This window comes from Dipodomys spectabilis, unplaced genomic scaffold, assembly GCF_019054845.1.
Source record: "Dipodomys spectabilis isolate Male_0828 unplaced genomic scaffold, ASM1905484v1 ptg000115l, whole genome shotgun sequence".
Lineage (NCBI taxonomy): Eukaryota > Metazoa > Chordata > Mammalia > Rodentia > Heteromyidae > Dipodomys > Dipodomys spectabilis.
In genome coordinates, this window is record NW_024870792.1 from 6,267,476 (window position 1) to 6,286,160 (window position 18,685).

At 35.8% G+C, this 18,685-nt stretch overlaps 1 protein-coding gene and 1 non-coding gene across 3 annotated transcripts in view; both read right to left on the reverse strand.

Moving 5' to 3' along the window:
* Gls (glutaminase) overlaps positions 1-18,299 on the reverse strand; it is a 79,288-nt gene extending 60,989 nt beyond the window's left edge. For both annotated transcript variants that reach the window (XM_042688379.1, XM_042688380.1), the window contains exons 1-4: positions 17,669-18,299; positions 6,316-6,412; positions 5,843-5,964; positions 285-414 (exon numbers count right to left, since the gene is read on the reverse strand). In XM_042688379.1, the coding sequence (XP_042544313.1) occupies positions 285-414; positions 5,843-5,964; positions 6,316-6,412; positions 17,669-18,060 (741 nt within the window). In that variant the 5' untranslated portion in view covers positions 18,061-18,299. The remainder of the gene's footprint in view (positions 1-284; positions 415-5,842; positions 5,965-6,315; positions 6,413-17,668) is intronic.
* LOC122115077 lies at positions 4,393-4,513 on the reverse strand. The gene has a single exon (XR_006148692.1). It is a non-coding gene; the product is annotated as a small nucleolar RNA SNORA40 (small nucleolar RNA).
* Positions 18,300-18,685: the final 386 nt, after the last annotated feature.

Below are 18,685 nucleotides of genomic sequence, written 5' to 3' on the forward strand. Positions count from 1 at the left end.
CAGAAGTAGATCTTCAAGTGGTAGAGTGCCAGCTTAGAGCCAAAAAAAGCCAAGAAGGAGCACAAGGCCCTGGATTCAAGCTCTAATACTAGCACATACTCATATATACTTCTGTATATATATATATATATATATATATACATACACACACACATATATTTGTGTGTGTATATATATATATATATACACAAACACACTTATATGTACAACTTTATTCTCTATATATTAAATTGAGCTGAATTATTAAGCAATTGGTTTAGGAAAATATACATATCCAAAGTTACCTTTCCTCCAGACTGCTTTTTAGCACTTTCATATAATTCATCAATGTGTGAGGTAAAAGACATAAAGTCAGGAATGACAAACTTTCTTCTAAAGGCTTGTGTCAACAAAACAATGTTGCTTTGAACACATCTGCGGAATGTAAGAAAAATATTAATAACTGGATGCCTTTCAATTAGTACCTAATAATAACAGCACTAATTAAGAGGATATTAATATCATATTTAAATGAGAGAAATTCATTTTATACTAATATATTTCAAAAAATTACTCCCTTCATATATTATTCCTTCCATCCAGCAGTCTTTCACGTCATTATAAGCTGAACTTAGTAACTCAGATGTTCCTAAAAACTGTGTCATAAAGTAACAGCATTCCACCAGGTTTAAGTACTAAGACGATCTAAAACACTTTTTTATCCTCCCAGTTTTTTGACTCTTTTTAATAGACACTCAGCATGACATTTGGCTAACAAAAATCACTTTAAAATATAACAAATGAGCCAGTGCTGGTGGCTCACATCTGTAATCCTAGTTATTCAGGAGGCTGAGATTGAAGGACCCTTTTGGGCAGGAAAGGCTGTGAGACTCTTATCTCCAATCACCTGGGGGGAGTGGAGCTATATCTCAAAAAGGTAGAGGGCTAACCTTGAACAATAAAGCTCAGGGACAGCACTCAGGCCCTGAGTTTAAGCTCTAGGACCAGGAAAAAAAAAAAAAAAATCACAGATGAGACTTTGTTTACTTTTAAATTAACTTCAAATATATCCCTCTTAGTTCTAGTACAAATATTTCATTAAAAAATTAAAATTTCACATTCATTATTTTTCTTTAGAATTTTGAAAGACATATTAAGGAGAGAAACTAGAGATGAAGACAACCTTATATAGTCTGACTAATGAAGTATGACTGAAATACTTAAATGCTTATAAAAGTAATATATAATTTTAAATAAAGTTTCACAAAAATACCATAATAAACTTTATAACACCTGATAAACTAGAATGCTAAGTTACATTGTTCTATTTGACATAAGATATACAATACATGGTCAAGTAAAAATGTTAAAACCGATTTCAACTTCATGGTGAGCCATGTGATTAGCAGAGCATGAAATCTAGTGATTTCAATGTTTTTCTGTGTAATAAAAAGGACTTAAGCCAGAAAATCAGCACACTAATGTAACCTTAAAGAAGCGTTTCATAAATGGCTTACAACCATCCTTATCACTCTGAGATTAAGATAGCTTCAGATTTCTGAGTCTTAGTAACCCAGTAATACAATATTTAATCAAGGAAAAGATGCTAGACATGTAAACAAAACCATAATATACACCATAATAAATCTTAACAGATTAAGATTTGAGTGCTTAAAAGATAAAATAATCAAGTGTCGAAATACTAAGCCAAACTATTATTATGAGAAGTTATTTATGTAACTGGATTCCTCACAGATAAGCAATTTGATACTACATTGCCATATCTGAACAACAGACTTTTAAAAAAGCCTTGACTTTCTTTTTTAAATAAGTACTAAGTTACAGGTATTATTTTGTTTAACCCTCAAAATATTATTGCTTTGTGAAGAATTTCTCTATTTCACAAATGCACAAGTTCTAAATAAGAAATTTTCAAATTTCAGTATCTTAATTCAAGTTCTAGATGAAACACCAAATTAAAAACCAGGTTTCATACTTCTAATGTTAATGAAAACATTATATATTTACTTGGCTAACATGAACTTAATATACAGATTTAAAATAAAATTCTAATGTATAAAGGGCTATAGTTTCAGTGATAAGGATCTAATACATTAAAAAATTAACGATTTCTACTCTATAAATGTAGTATTAGCTGACATTCTAGAGCTAACAAATATTTTATTAAGCTTCCAAACTTTAATAAATTTCAAGTAGTTTCCAAACAAAATGTTAATGTTAAAACTAAAATGTTAATGTAATATATCTCAGATATTTACAATAGCTTTTAAAATTTCAACTTGAAGTATCAATTTTGCAAGAGAGTATCAAAGGAGACCTTCTTCAAAAAGCCTAATTCCCAAGCCTGCACTACTATCTTTGTATCAAATCAAATGTCTTCATTTTATAAGAAGTTACAAATGAAAAGGATCAAATTCAATGAAACCACTATTTGAATCTAATTAATCAGAATCTTTAAAAGGAGGATTTAAGGCTTATGAGTATTTATTGTTAGCAATATTTGGATTTTCTCCTTTGTCTTGCTTTATCTAGCAGAAGGTGCTGGCCAAAAAAAATAAAATAAAAAAAGCTATGGCAATAGCTTTAATGATGAATTACCAATGATGGGAGAAAATATAACACTTAAAAGTGTTATAATAACTTCATACTGATAAATGCTTCAAATAATAATTCCTTTTTTTTTTTTTTGCCAGTCCTGGGGGCTTGAACTCAGGGCCTGGGCACTGTCCCTGAGCTGCTTTTGCTCAAGGCTAGCACTCTATCACTTGAGCCATAGTGCCACTTCCAGATGTTTCTGTTTATGTGGTAATGAGGAATCAAACCCAGTGCTTCATGCATGCTAGGTAAGTAAACACTCTACCACTAAGCCACATTCCCAGCCCGTTTGTTTTTTTTTTTAATTGTGAAAATATCGTACAGAGGGGTTACAATTACATGGGCAAGGTAATGAGTACATTTCTTATCAAGCATTGTTGTCTCCCCCTTTATTTCCCCTTCCCATCCCTTCCAATAGTTTTCTTGAAAGTTATTTTAAATAATGTCATTAGTCTAACTGGGAAATAAAAAGTCATATAAAATGAATTGTTAGGAGGAAATACTTATGAGTGACATCTTTGTGTTCTGTTTAGATTTTTTTAACTGTTTATTAGGAATAATAATTTCCTTTTTAAATGCTTAGGTCTAACAGCTATATAGTACATATCAATGTTTTACAACAGTTCATACACATGATTCATCAATAAAAAGAATTTTTTTAGAAAACCAAATAATTACAAATGCAGACCACTCATTTTCTAAAAAAAAACAAAACAAAAAAAAAACCAGAAAATTATGACCAGAGATAAAAACAGCCTTATTACTTATAAAGTTAAAACATGTATGAATAAAGAAGCAGTTTTCAGCATTTTTTTTTACTTTTATTAAAGGATTATTAACACTAAAAGCAACTGACTATGTAGCTGGGCACAGGCAGTCAAAGGCTGCAATATAAAGAGTTTTAGAACTCATTTTTCCATTTAAAAAACAATCATACATCATAGTATCTCTCTCATTACTACAATGGCCTCACACTTGCTAGACAGGTAACCTACTACTTGAGCTGCATCTCTAGCTCATTTTTGCTTTAGATAACTTTTAGAAAGAGTCTCCCTTTCTGCCCAGAGCCAGCCTCAGACCATGATCTTCCAACTTACTGCCACTGCCCCCTGCACAGTAAGAGGTAGGCTTATGCCACCATATCGCTCTTATTTAGATGGAACCTAACTTTATGCCTAGATTGGCCTCCAACTATAATCCTTCCACCTCCCAAGTTGTTGGAAGTTATAGACATGAGTATCTGACAAACTCCTTGAGTATTTTAGATGAAACATCAACACTTTGACTTCAACCAAAACTACCCACCTTTATATAAATTCACATTTTAACACCTCCTCCCTAGCTGTTTGGAGGTGATATATTTTGCTTCTGGAAATACAAACTAAATAACTTCTTACATTTGGAAATAGAAAAGAAACTTCTCTGAAGTAATTATCTTTCCAGATGATCTGAAAAGGTGATTTTGAGTCACCTCATTCTAGTGAAGAAAATAAAAATCCTGTGGACTACTAATATCTGTACTTATATGGACTACAAAACACATGTGAAGTTTGGAAGTGGTTGAATTAAAACCATAGACTTTTGTGAAAATTGTGTTAACATTTAGTCTGTTAGTATAATTATAAATGGAAAATTTTATAATTAAGCTCATTTGGCTTCTTAATTCAGAGTATTTAAACTGCTTTTAATTTTGTATAAACCTAACATGTTTCTTTTGTTTTTTAGCTTTCATATCAACTTTATTTTCAGAGCCAACCTGTGTGAGCTAACAAATGCCAACACTGCCAACTACTGAATCATATTCCTTTTTACATGTACCAAAATCTCATATTCTTCTGGGTTGCAAAACAGGATTTACTGTTCACATCTGTCTGTAAGGCTTTATTACAAATTAAACAAAGACACACACACAGAAGTGCTCCTAAACATAGCTTGTTTCTAAAGCACAGAACATTTTGAACAGAATTAAATATATAAAATATGAAACTACTTAAAACTCCAAGGTTAGTTTCTCGTATCTATTGTCTACAAATATATTTGCCACTTGCAAGCTATACTCACAGATAAAGCAAAATAACTCCCCAAATGACACTACACGTTGCATACATCACTAAAAATAAAATAATCCCTATTGCAAAGGAACAAATAAGTCTAGAACTAAACTCTCTCCCTCCACAATGAAAAAGGATTCCATAGACACAAAACTCCAATTGCAAAGCAAGACTAATCGGCACACTTTAAAATCAGCTGAGGTAACAGAACCAAGAATGTTTTGAGAAAAGATAAAAATACAAAACTGTAAGCAGTGCTTTACAGCATGCTAGGAAACTTAAAAGGATCTCAATAAAATATTTATCCCTTCTTATAACTTAATGATCTAGGACATTCCCAGGAGATATCTACAACTTGTCATTCAACTCCCCCTGTTCTGAAGAACCTAAAGGGAATTATATACACATATACAAATAAACTTTCAAAGTAGATGCAGAAATTATTTGGGTCTACTTCACTTTTAAGCCTTTATTGAGTACATCCAAACTGTAAGTGATATCCAAAGTAAGATGATTTAGAGAAGGCCGGTGTCTTGATTTTCACCTTCATGCAAGTTTCCTTAGTGGTTCCCTCAATTAGTAATTTAAAAATATTTAACTTTACGATGTATTACAAACATGCTGTCCGTTAAATTTTTATTCATCAAACTAAAATGAGTAATGAAGAAAATAAACACGCAAATACAGAAATGTCAAAAATGTTCCCATTCAACCAAATTAAGGGTTTTAACCTCCCAAATTGTCTTTAGTTCTTAACTGTGAGAGAAATTAAAAGTCAAAAGCCCATGTCTTAATAAGGCTAAAGAAAGAGAAGCATATAATGTCCTATGTAAATCTAAGAAACACAGAGCTATATGAAGCTCTGGAATGTCATTTAAATCACCTTCTAAATAAAAAGAACTAGGAGAAAGCTTGCAAGATGTGCAGATAGTGTTCAACAGAGCACTCCCAAACTGTACGCAATATCCAGGTAAGATAAACTGGAAACATCCACAGCTAAATTTCCTTACCACAGGTTTAAAGAAAATACATTGTTAACCCAGTGTATAACAAACTCGTATATAATAACATCATTGTTCTTCAAATAAATCCAATATGTAGAAAGCACTGGCCTTCAAAGATGCAATATTGTTTTGAAAGCAAAATCACCACATAACATAGCAAATCACCATTAAAGGTTTGGCAGAAATTTTTACTTTTTAAAAAGATCTTTGTCTAGCATGACACCATCTGATGTTGTTTGAAGAGTTAATCTTAACATATCCATACACTCTTTCAACCTGGGATCAGACGTTCGCAATCCTGTAGATTTGAGTGCCTGTTTTTAAAAAAATAAGAGTTTGTAAATATATAGTGCAAATAATGTATATGCTTATTCCAAATACAAGTTTTAATCCTGTGCACAAAAACATCTACCCAAGACTTGATCATGTATGTGGCCTTTGTGTCACTATTACCCAATTTCTGGACAAGTTTCTCATTGTTTCTTTCATTTTCTTTCACTGATTACCTTGAAATGAGCATGTTAAAATTTGAAAACATAGTAAGAGAAACAATGTCAGTCAGAATCTACATATCAGATGAGATTTAAGATTATATTTCAATAATACTCCATTACTGATTTAATACTACTAAACTTCTTAAAAGATAGAAAAATATAAAAACTTACTGTAATAAATTTATGAACAGGTATTTTTTCTTGTCCTTCAGCAATTGTATAGAACAGCAAATCTTCCAAGCTAGGTAACAGACCCTGTTTTATTTTACTAAAGGGGAAGGAGAAAAAAAAAACATTATTAATTCTTGTGCAACTATTTTAACTAAGTCCATTATTAATTGTTGAGCCAGACTACAGCTAAACTGATCAATTAGCCAAGATTAAAAGTCATAATATAAACTGATTTACCAAAATGACACCAGTATCACTAAAAATAATACTAAAAAACAACTAAGGGGCTGGGAAGGTGGCTCAGTGGTAGAGTGCTTGCCTTGCATGCCTGAGGCCCTGGGTTCGATTCCTCAGTACCACATAAGCAAAAAGAAAAAAGCCAGAAGTGGCACTGTGGCTCGTGGCACTGTGGCTCAAGTGGTAGAGTGCTAGCCTTGAGCCGAAGAGCTGAAGGACAGTGCCCAGGCCCACAGTTCAGGCCCCCTGACCGGACCCCCCCCCAAAAAAAAAAACTAAAAAATTATTACATAGGTATTTATTTACTCCTAAGATTTGAAATCCTATTTACCAAATCTACAGTGGTCTAATGCCTAGCAATGTGTTACAGTAATGCCTTCCTATAAAATCCAGTATAATCAATCAATATTAACCCCAGAGTTCAGTAATCATCCAGGTAGGGGTCAACATCATGATCTTTTAAAATATAATTATTGACTATAATTCCAGTAGTGAACCTGATTGTAGAATCTGAAAGGGACAGTAATTTACTCAATGAAAGTTCACAAAAGAGATTGAATTAGGGCTGGGAAGGTGGCTCAGTGGTAAAGTGCTTGCCTTGCATGCCTGAGGCCCTGGGTTCAATTCCTCAGCACCACATAAGCAAAAAGAAAAAAGCCGGAAGTGGCACTGTGGCTCAAGTGGTAGAGCGCTAGCCTTGAGCTGAAGAGCTGAGGGACAGCGCCCAGGCCCAGAGTACAGGTCCCACGACCAGACCCAAAAAACAAACAAACAAACAAAAGAGATTGAATTATACAAACCATAGAGACTATTAATTATAAGTTTTATCATAAAAACACATTAACATTTTAATTAAACTAGAACAATATAACGCTAAGGTTAATAAAATTTTTGTGTGGCTTTGTCATTTCTTGTGTAGGAACTGAAAACATTTTATTATTCAGAATATCAAGAATGATCACAAACACCATAGTGATATACGGAAGGATTATATGTCTAAGATCAATCTACTCCCCCACCAATTATATGATGGTTAAAATGTGTTAGGAAAATATACAAATACCTATATATTTGTATGTATAAAACACAGAATACAAATATAAAATATTCAGGAAAGAGTTTCAAGAAAGAATTTTAGAATATAGTCAATTCTATATCCTTGAGATACAGATATCTAGTCATTAAGTTCAGTAGAAACTTTCATAGGAAAATTATTTTGTCTACAAAACTGGCACAATCCTGCCTGTTTAAAATTATATAGATTCCTGCTTGAGTTAACAATTATGTAGTAGTTTCATATATTAATATAATTGAGTATATTTAGTTACTTTCTAAACTACTATTGATCTTTGTAATTCTATCTTAAAGGACAGTAGAACTTAAGAGTTCTCAAAGGGAATATTTATGTTGCCATTAATGTTTTCAAAATTTCAAACAAAATTTTAGTTTTAAAAATTAACCTTAAATTATATGAATTTTTTAAAATTAAGGTTATTATTTAAAAATTCAGTGACATGTCTTGTATATATAATTATTCCCTGAAACAATTTTTGCTACTGGACAGTTAAAAATCTTCAGTATTTTAAGAATAGCTGAAATTTGTTGATCATTTATGTTCTAGATATTACTAAGTGCTTTACATACACTGTAATCTTCTATTGATCTTTTGATAGAGACAATTATTATATAAAATGCAAGACTATTTCCTTGGAATTCAGACTTAACAAATTTATCATTTGTTAAAAAGAAAAGAGTATTTCTATTTCAAGGTGAAGAAACGAAAGTTGAAAGAAATTAAGAAACTCTCCAAGGTTACACAGTAGTAGCAAAGAATTTAGAATCCCTGTTTCTCTTAATGTAGAGTTCAAGTACTCATTACTACACTATGGTGAGTCTAACTTACTGTTTAATTACTACATTTATAAGAAACAATTTTTCTAGGTCTTATCTTGATCTAATACCCTTAACAAAGGTCAAAAATGCTGATGACCTAATATTTCAAGAAAGACTGAGCCAGCTGTCAAAAAATTCATGGATGATAACATTCCAATTATTTACAGAAAATGGTTTGTCAAATAAACATCAGAGAGTGGCAGTTTATCACTTTTAAAAAGTGCAGAATAAGCTTTCTACATATTTACCACACCAGTAAATGGTATTTGCTTTGTCTAAAAGCTATGTAAATAACATAAAATATACACATCTTTAACTTATGGTACCTAGTGCAAAAAAAATTAAAATGACCATGTTATTGCCATAGTTAACAAAAGGGTAAATATTTACCTGCTCTGGACAAGAAACTAATTTTTATCCAAAGGAGAAATAATTTAAGCATGCCTAACAATGGTCAAAATCTATTTTTAAAAAACTTCAGCATTTAAAAGCTAAGCGTCATGCCTGCAATCCTAGATACTAGGAGGTGCTCATGCCTGTAATCCTAGATACTAGGAGGCCTAGAGCTGGGGATCATAGTTCAAATCCAGCCTAAGGAGACAAAACGGAGACTCTCTTATCTCCAATTAAACAGCAAAAGCTGAAAGTGAGGTGTAGCTCAAGTGGTACAGTGCCTGCCTTGAAGAAAAGACTATCTTGAAAGAATGAATTACAATCAATATTCTGATAAACAGAATACAAATATTCTCCTCATTCTTTCAAAATCATAGAAATTTTACCAAATTTTATTCTTACCTTACTGTCTTTTCTCTGATCTAATTTAATGTTTTTATCATAAAGTACTTGCTATTAAAATACAAATGTTAAAACCTAGTTTTCAGAAACTATATAGTTAACTAGAAAATTTCAAATAAAAAAAAGATTATAGGAGGCTTTCAAATTGTATACTCAGTGATTATAAATCCAAGTTAGCCTTCTAGATTCTGTTCTTATTTCATGATAAAATTGTTATAATACTTAGGAAGTAAAATGACATACCTACAAGAAAAATCCTACCATTCTTTAATACCTTTATATTCTTTCCTTGACTTTCTCTTAGTCTCTCTTTAATTTCTGCTTTGACCAATCCTTTTACTACCACTGTTATACTTGCTCTTTTACTCATTCATCTCCCTACATTAAACTTTACAAAATAACTGCCTTTAAAAAATGTGAAGAGGGTAGGGAGTGTTAGGGATAGAACTCAATAATAATGTTCTTGTCTTGCATGTGTGAGGCCCTGGATTTAAACCCAAATACCACAAGAAAGAGAGGAAAAGAGGAAAGGAAGATTTCTATACAAAAATGAAAAAGATAGATGAAGGTGTATATACAGCATTATGTTGGGAAATTTTAAAGTCTAGAAAGGGAACAAGGAGGCATGTATGCAATGAGAAATTACAAGAAAAGAGTTAGGAAATCCTAGACATTGGACTGACTCCACTATGATAATAAGATAGCTTTTTAGAAGAGGTGGTTTTATTTTCAGCCTGAAAGATGTATTGAATCTGAAAGGTGGTTTTATATTGAACCTGAAACATGTTAAGCACAGCAACAGAGTAGGATTTCTGGCAAAGAAAATTGACTAAAAGGATAAAGGCAGGTATTCCTAGGCTATACAAAGACTAGATAACACAACACAGGATGTATATATGTGTTTTTTTCTATTTCTAAAAGTTACTATAGTGTCTAATTTTCAAAGTTGAGAAAGATTAACCAGTAAATGGGAGGAGACTATGCCCTCTTCCTAAAATACATACATACAAAGTTTAAATTCAGGTCCAACCTACAACATGAAAAGAAGCAGTGTTTTACTCTACCAACCAGCCATGTCCAATGTCACACAAATAAGTCTCTTCAATAGCTGGAAGGGAAGCAGCCCCAGAAAGCTAGTCCTAATCCTAGATTTTTCCTTTCTTTGCACACCAACTATATTCAAAATAGTTGTTCAGTTGTTAGCAACCTACTTTAGGAGGAATATCTGGAATTCTCTCAGAATGAAAGATGAGGTCTATACCTATTGAAGGACTGTCAACCTAAATTCAAACAAGGGAATTACTCATGTTAGATAACTAAATTTTTGTTCTGCCTTGTTAAAACTGTATCCTGTATGAAGCAAAGATGAGCTTTTAAATAAAAGCTGCTGTTTTAATTGGACTTCACTAAAGAAATTTATTTAAAAGCCATAGTAAAAAGCACATGAGGAAACATTAGAAACAGGAAGCAGTTTACCTGTTTCAGGAAGGATAGACAAGGACCTAGCCAGGTTAAGCCCAGAATGCCTGTGTCTTTCTAACAACAAAATTATTCCATATGTGTACTGTAGTAACATATTCTACTTTGAAAACTGCAGGTATTATGTACTACTAAAGTGACTTGTTCAAATGAGTAACTAAAATATACAGGAATAATAAAAAGCACCTTTCAGCTATACCAAAGGAGAAACAAAGCAGCTCTAAACATGAAATGGGTTGCCTTTCTACAGGAATGAACTCTTGGTCAGTAGAGATGAGTGACAACAATCTGTGTATAATGTAACAGAAGAGGGGAAAAACAGCAGCAGCTGAAAAGATGGGTTTTTAAGATCACATCCAAACATAAACATAAAAAAGCAATCAATTCAATAAAACTTTATTCAACAGCTAATAACAGGTTTAAAAAACCAGTTCTATAACTGTAGGAACTTGGTTAGATAATTTATTGGCAATACTTCATAAAACAGGTAAAATTAGTATTAATGCTCTTTAAAATCACTTCCAAAACTAATTGTTTTTGAGTTGCTAAAAATGGACATTCTAAATTTCTCTTAAAAATCATAAACTTTAAGGCTCATGTACCTTTATTTTACTTCAGACTTACTTTGCTAGTTTATATTCCTGAAAATTATGAACAATTTATGAATGCTTCATACAATTTAAGAACAACAATTGTTCTTAAGAAAGTTTCTATTTTGTTGTTGTTGTTGTCAGTCTTAGGGCTTAGGAACATTGAGCGTAGGCTCAATGTATCTGAGTCTTTTTGCTCAAGGTAAGCACTCTACCACTGAGCCACATGGGGTTTTGGTGGCTAACTAGAAATAAGAGGCTCATGGATGGTCCTACTTGGGCTGGCTTTGAACCATGATCCTCAAATCTTAGATTCCTGATTAGGTAGTGATTATAGGCTTGAGCCACCAATGCCTAGTTAGTTTCTACTGGTTCAATAATTTATACCAAAAATCAAAGGAAATTCCAATCATTCACAATATTACAATGACAAGTTGAAAAATATTACAATGGCAAGTTTGAGAACTCTGTTCTAGTAATGAGTAGGCAAAATATACTTGTAAATTCTTAAAGTATCAACTTTTTATTCATTATGCAAAAATAAACAGTCCTATGTTTTACAAAAAGTAGTGCATTCTGTACAGATATTTCCTTAGAATTCAGTAAGCAATAGTGAATGTCTCATACTTTCCCAAGAATGCCAAGGCACATTAACATTTTAGTGGTAGATAGAGAACTGCCAAGTAGTCACAGACACACCCACTGATCATAACCAAAGCAGTATTACACCTGAGTAGATTTCAGGATAAAACTGGAGTAGTAGTGAAAGGTATATATAACACTGAAAGACACCAATAATTAGTAACTATTTTTATAAATGTATTTGTTCCCTAAGCTGCATTGAGAACTGCTGTATTAGCAAGTGATTTAAAGGATAAAAAAATATAGGCACCATAAAATACAACCTTGATTTATACAGCATTTAATTGCTGAGGGCTCCTTACAGAATGTAAAACCTACCATTTGACTTTCAGTTTCTATTCATAATTTTTCTTCACTTAAAATACCTCAGATATAGGAAAGTCTTTTACTACTTTCTCTCAATTGTTCAAATTATGAATTCAGAAGGACCTGCAGAAAATTTCTTAATGTGATTTTTGTTTCAGACTAAAATAGGGTATTCTCGCTCCCTTTTTTTGGCCTCTATTGTCTCAGAGATAAAGTTAAATTCTATTTGGTAGTCATTTCCTGAGTTAGCGGATTTTGAGGAAGACAGTTCTCTAAAAACAAGAAGCTAAAACTCAGAAACAAAAATTCAGAATCTAAATTCTGTTCAGTGAGCTTCACCTAAATATTAATGAAGTTTATTATAAATGAAATTTACTATAAATCATGCCCATGTTTATCAATGGCTAACAGATATCCATGATTCAATGCAAATATCAGACTGTAACAATATTATGATGAATGTAATTTTTACTTGCTATTAAAACAAATGGCCAGGAAGGTAGCTCAGTGATATCGAATGTGCTCAACCTGCACAAGACTGTGTCTGATCTGCACTTAGGGAAAAAGAAAACCTACTAATAACTCTAGAGAAAAAAAAACTTTAATATTAAAGAAAAAGTTCAAAGGAGGGGCTGGGAAGGTGGCTTAGTGGTAGAGTGCTTGCCTTGCATGCATGAGGCCCTGGGTTCGATTCCTCTGCACCACATAAGCAGATAAAGCCGGAAGTGATGCTGTGGCTCAAGTGGTAGAGTGCTCGCCTTGAGCTGAAGAGGTGAGGGACAGTACCCAGGCCCAGAGTTCAGGTCACACGACCAAAAAAAAAAAAAGTTCAAAGGAAAAACTGTATGTACTTTCATGAAAAACTGTATGTATTTTTCACTCTTTAAGTAAACTGTCAATGATTACTTTTAGAAATTAAAATTACATGCAATATACAATTGCTATCTTATTTTAAAAAAGATTCTCTTTCATTTCTAAAATATATTACCTCCATCTGCCAAATGTCTCAACTTCATTATTAGAACTATTATATGGACCCAATCCAATGTTTGCTTGAAATACCTAAGTATTATTCAATTCTATTTTGAAATTCATTCACAGTGCTCATGCAATGATTTTCTCGGTCTATACTTTCCATTAAGAACATGAACTAATTTATCAAAAGAAACTCCAGGAAATAGAAATATGGTGTGTATGTGAGAGAGATTGTTATTGTTGTGGGTGTTTGCTTTTGCTTTGGTTTCTTATTCTTTTGGCAATACGGAGCACAAACAGAGAGGAAGGGTGAACAATGTAATCATGCTTCTCAGTTTACACGATGTGGAAAATGAACTATATAACTTGTGAGCAGAGATGGGAGAGGAAACTGGGGTATGAAGAAAGGGGTGACACTGCCCAAAGGAATGTACTCATTACCTGAGTTATGAAATAATAAGCCCTCTGCACAATACCTTAATAATGATTTTTTTAGAATTTTAAATCTTTTAAAAATAAAACAATATGAACTATCAAACTATAAACACTATACTTTCTAAAGCTAGGGTAATAATTTTTGCTTGCACTTTTAAGATTATATTATAATTAAAAGTATATGTTAAATACTATGCCTATAGCTATGTAACCATACTGTATAAGGATATGTGTTTAACAGATAATAAATATTAAACAGCTTCCCAATACAGCTGAATTAATTTATACTTCACATCCTTTTTGGATGGGAAGGGATGGGATCTGCCAATTTGACAAGAAAAACTGTACTACCACTTTAATGGGATATTTTCAACTTTGTGTTTTATGTGCTGTTTTTTTTGGTAAGGAATATATATACAAATATTTTTCCAGCCTAATACCTCTATTATGATGGGAGAGAGGGAATGAGAGGGAAAGAGGGACCAGTTTACACTAAGCAAAAGGAAAGAAATATAAATATCACCTGACATGGAAGGAAGTTGTACTGTCAAAGCTCATAGAATTCACAAACTTTATAGACCATGATACTGACAATTTGCCTTGTGAAGGTTAAAATGTGTTTGTGACTTTAAGTATCACTATTCCACAATGCTGTGAAGTGTGAAATTTATGTAATCACCTAATCTCATTTAAAAAAATTAAAATGTCCAAACAAAAGATAACATACCCTTTCCTAAGGATCCTCCACAAAGATAGGCCATGCACTTCCAGACTTTATAGAAATGAAGTATGTCAAACTTGACTAAAGAAATATGTGATTTAAATGTCCTTGTTAGTTAAAACTTAACATTCAGGTTAATTAAAATTCTTGAATCATTATACCCAGGTGAAGGGTGATTAAATTATCTTACCAATAGACTGAATTAGAGAAAAGAAGAGACATAAAATCATCAATGTGAAAACAAAATCAGATTCAGAGCTGGGGTATTAATTAAACAAAAGTAAGTGTCAAAGCTGAAAAAAGGGATGTACTGTTGAAAGGCAGATGAATGGAATAAAGATGTCAGCCTTACAGTTTAGCCACTGAAGAAACCCAAAAAGAGCTAGAAAAGCAGATGGAGCAACTTTTAATGAAATGAAGAGAGCCAAACAAACTTGGATTTTTTTTTTAAATGGAAGTGAGTGGTAACAAAATTAAGTAAGACTAATACAGGAAAAATGGAGAAAAGGTTACTAACTCTTCTTTGATATGTTAGTTATATAACTTTAACCTAAATCAAAATGAAGGCATATGAAGATGGTATAGTCTAAGGGGATACTGTTTCAGAGTTCTACTGGTGTGTGGGCAAAAAAAAAAAAAAAATGAACAAGATTAACTTCATTGTGTAAACAGATAACTTGGTTATAGCCCAAGGCCTTCTATAAAGTAAGGCAAGATAAAGAAAATATTAAACCAAAGAAAGAGAAGCAAATATCCCAATAATTTGAACTAATGATATTGCTGTGGTTAAGCATTAAATTTACTGACCTTATTTACCAGAAAAGTAAAGGAGAAATTTAATATAAATCATAGTTTTTGTAAAACAGATGTGCAACACTTCATCAAAAGAAACTTTTCCTGGAAAATAAAAATTCAAAGGGCAATGACCTAACAGGTTTTTATAATAAATGAAGCAATTTTACTCTCCTTTAAGTGAACAAACAGCTGAATAGCTTTTAACACATGCCAACTATTGTTCTAAGCCTTTTACAAAATGGCAACTAATTTAATTTTCACATGGCTATTTCTTTTAGTAACACTCTAAAGTGTGGCAGAATCCTAAATGCTGATTAAAGATGACCTATACCTTGGAGTCTTGACCATTAGAACACAGAATCAAATGGAAGCTACTTCCCAGAAGCAAATATTTGTCACACATAGGCAAGATGAAAGGAGTCAAGGAATAAGATGCAACTTCCGGAAAGTAGATCACTGGAGAAACAGAAATTTTAACCATAAAACACTCTTCATTTATAACTTCAATGTTAAGGTTCTTTTAATTGCATATGTAAGATAAAGATAGCTGGGATTCACTCTCCTATCAAACTATTAATTGAAAGTCCTCAGTATTGTCGTCTATCTGAATTGCTCCTAAACTTGTCTATCTGTTTTGGTACAAACACATACACACACCAAACATATTCTCCTTTGAACTAAGGTAGACAAGGTTATCTTATTGGCACTTATTTCCGTGGCTATCTGAGCCAGTCTAGAGAAATGCCCACCTTAAACTGGTTATATAGGAAGAAGATGGGGCACTATCCAAAATAACATTCCAAAGTTGTTATGAGATGATCTCTTATTAAGAAAGCAATGAAACCAGTAAGTTTTAAGGAAACAGGTAAATCTGACAAATGTTCAATTTCCTATCTGACAACAAGAAAAAGTGAGAAGGACCCTTGGGACAAGTGAAAAGACACAGAATCAGTCTTATTTTTAACAGAAAGCAGTCCCCATCCTTCAGCCTTTAAGAGTAACTTAGATGGTAGTAAATGCACTTTGCAATTCTGTTAACTTAGGGCATATCTATTTAAACTTATTACATGCTTGGTAAAGCAGATGATGTTAAAGTGAGTCCCAAATGAGATTAAGCACACACATTCAGGTGTCTAAAACATTACAGGGAGGGGAAAATTTAACAGAAGTTCAGAGAAACACTTGATGGGATTTACACTAATCAAATATTAAATAATATGCCAGGATTATATATAGATATTTTGTGTTACAAAACCATTATCAACAAATACCACAAATTTCTCCCATTACCAGGTGCTTTGTTTGAAAATTAATTTTTTAGTCTGGGAAAACAACTTTTAGGAAGGTCACAACTTCAAGTACAGAAAACATCAAGTAGGCCTGAGATTGAAATTATAAAGTGCACACGTTCGTTTTGACTTAATCTAGGGCTAGAAGTAAGAGTAAAAGGCAAGAACAGGATATACTGTGTCAGTATAAAGTCAGAATAAAAAAGGTATAAAGAAAGCAGTCAAGTAAATGCTCACCTAGATTAGGAAAACAATCTAGGTTTGTCTATATTACACGGGCCAAAAATATTCACAAGACTATGTCTCAATTCTTTTTTAAAGATCAATTTTGTTTGGAGACTAAATTACTGTTATACACGTGTAAGATGAGTCAACACCCTACCACAAGACACAAAGCCGCAGATTCTTCACTGCATTGTATGTCATATCTTTTAGCTTTCTGACCTTTATTTTCTCAAAATCCGCCCTTCTCATGGAAGCCATCAAACTGGCCCAAGCTGTTCCCCAGTGTAAACGTGAACAGGTGGTTTGTGAAGGGTACCTCATCCTCTAGGCCACATGACCCGATTCCACCTAATCTCATTTCTCCAACATTATTTCCGGTGCCCCGATGGCTCTCTACGCACGCAAGCCAGAAGGAGCCACCTCTTTAGCATGAAGCACACTCGGCCACATCTGGCTTCCAGTAGGATGATAGCAGGGACCGAGAGGGCAGGCAGAGCCTGGAAAAAGCAAGGAGTCAGGAGGCACGAGCTCTGCTCACAGCCTGACTCCTAAATGTCACTTGGTGGAGATGTTTCGTGCGGCATCACCCACGAAGAGCTGGGCGGGGAGCCAGGCGCTAGCAGCCTGATGCCGAGGGGGGCCGAGCACGCGGCGCGGGCGGAGCAGCAGGCCTCGCCGGGGCGGGGGCCGAGCCGGGCCAGCCCCGCCGGGCTCACGACAGCTCCACTCGGGGAGACTCGCGCCGGGGCGGGGAGGGGAAGTGGGAGCCCGGCAGAGGGGCGCGCGGGCGGGGAAGGCGCGGGCGGGGCCGGGCCTAATCACATGGCGCAGACGATGCAGGCCGCCTGGCATCGCTTTCTTTCTCTCGGGCGAGCCCGGGCTTCCATCCTGCCCCACCGCAGCAGCCCATCCCTCCCCGGGCCCCAAGTCAGAGCAGAACCAGGCCTCCTCCACCCGGTCACGACACTCACTTTTCACCCGCGGCCGCCAGCTCTTTGCCCTCGCTGTTGCCGAACGCGTCCGTCTCCCCAGCGCTGTCCTTGGGAGCGGGAGCGGGCGCCGGCGGAGCTGCGGGTGGCGACGCCCCGGCCTGCGGCTGCGGGCCCCCCTTGCCCAGCTCCTGCAGAATCTCCGAGGGAGAGCTGGACAGGCCCCCCGCGAGGGGCCCCGCCGGCCGGCCGCCCCCGCCCCACCACGGGTGGAGCCGCGCGGCGGCCGCCGGGCCCACAGCCGGCCGGCCCCCGCCCCGGGGGCGCCGGCACAGCGTCGCCAGGGGCTGCGCCCTCCTCAGAGCCGCGCAGACCGGAGCGGGCGGCCGCAGGAGCAGGTCCCGCAGCGTCGCCGAGCCTCGCAGCCGCATCATGCCTCCGCGTCCGCCGGCGCCCGCAAGTCTGAGGAGGATGCTCCGGGCGTGGGTGGCCGCTCTGGTCCCCCGAACGCGGCTAAGGGAGGGACGGCGAGAGGAAGAGAGGAGAGGTCAGCGGCGTTGAGGTGTGGTGCGGCTACGGTTCCTGCAACTGCAGCCGCCGCCGTCGCCGTCCCTGAGGCTGCTGGGGCCGGTAGCTGCTCCGCACACCGCCGAGGGCTCCGCACTGAGGCGGGCGCGCAGGGGAGGGCTGGGGACATTCCGCGCGCACCCACCCGGGGGCGGGACGACGCCGGCGGCCCGCCCCCTATGCCCTCTCCGATTGGCTCTCACGCTCGACCTCTCTTCTGATTGGTGGTAGTAGCAGTCAAATTTCTCTCCGCGCCGGCTGCGCAAGTCGGGCGGGGCGAGGGATCGAACTGACGTGTGAGGTAGGGGAGCTGGACTGGCTCTGGAATAGCCCCTTGGTTCAGGTTCCTGGGGACTGTTCTAATTGGGGACTATTGGGTTCAGGTGTCTCGTGGTTTATGGGGCGGGTAAGTCCTTATCGTCTCTGGGGCCTGGAGCTGTGTGGAAAACTAGTGGGCACGAGCTAGTGGGCGCAGAAAAGGGCAGGGCGGCC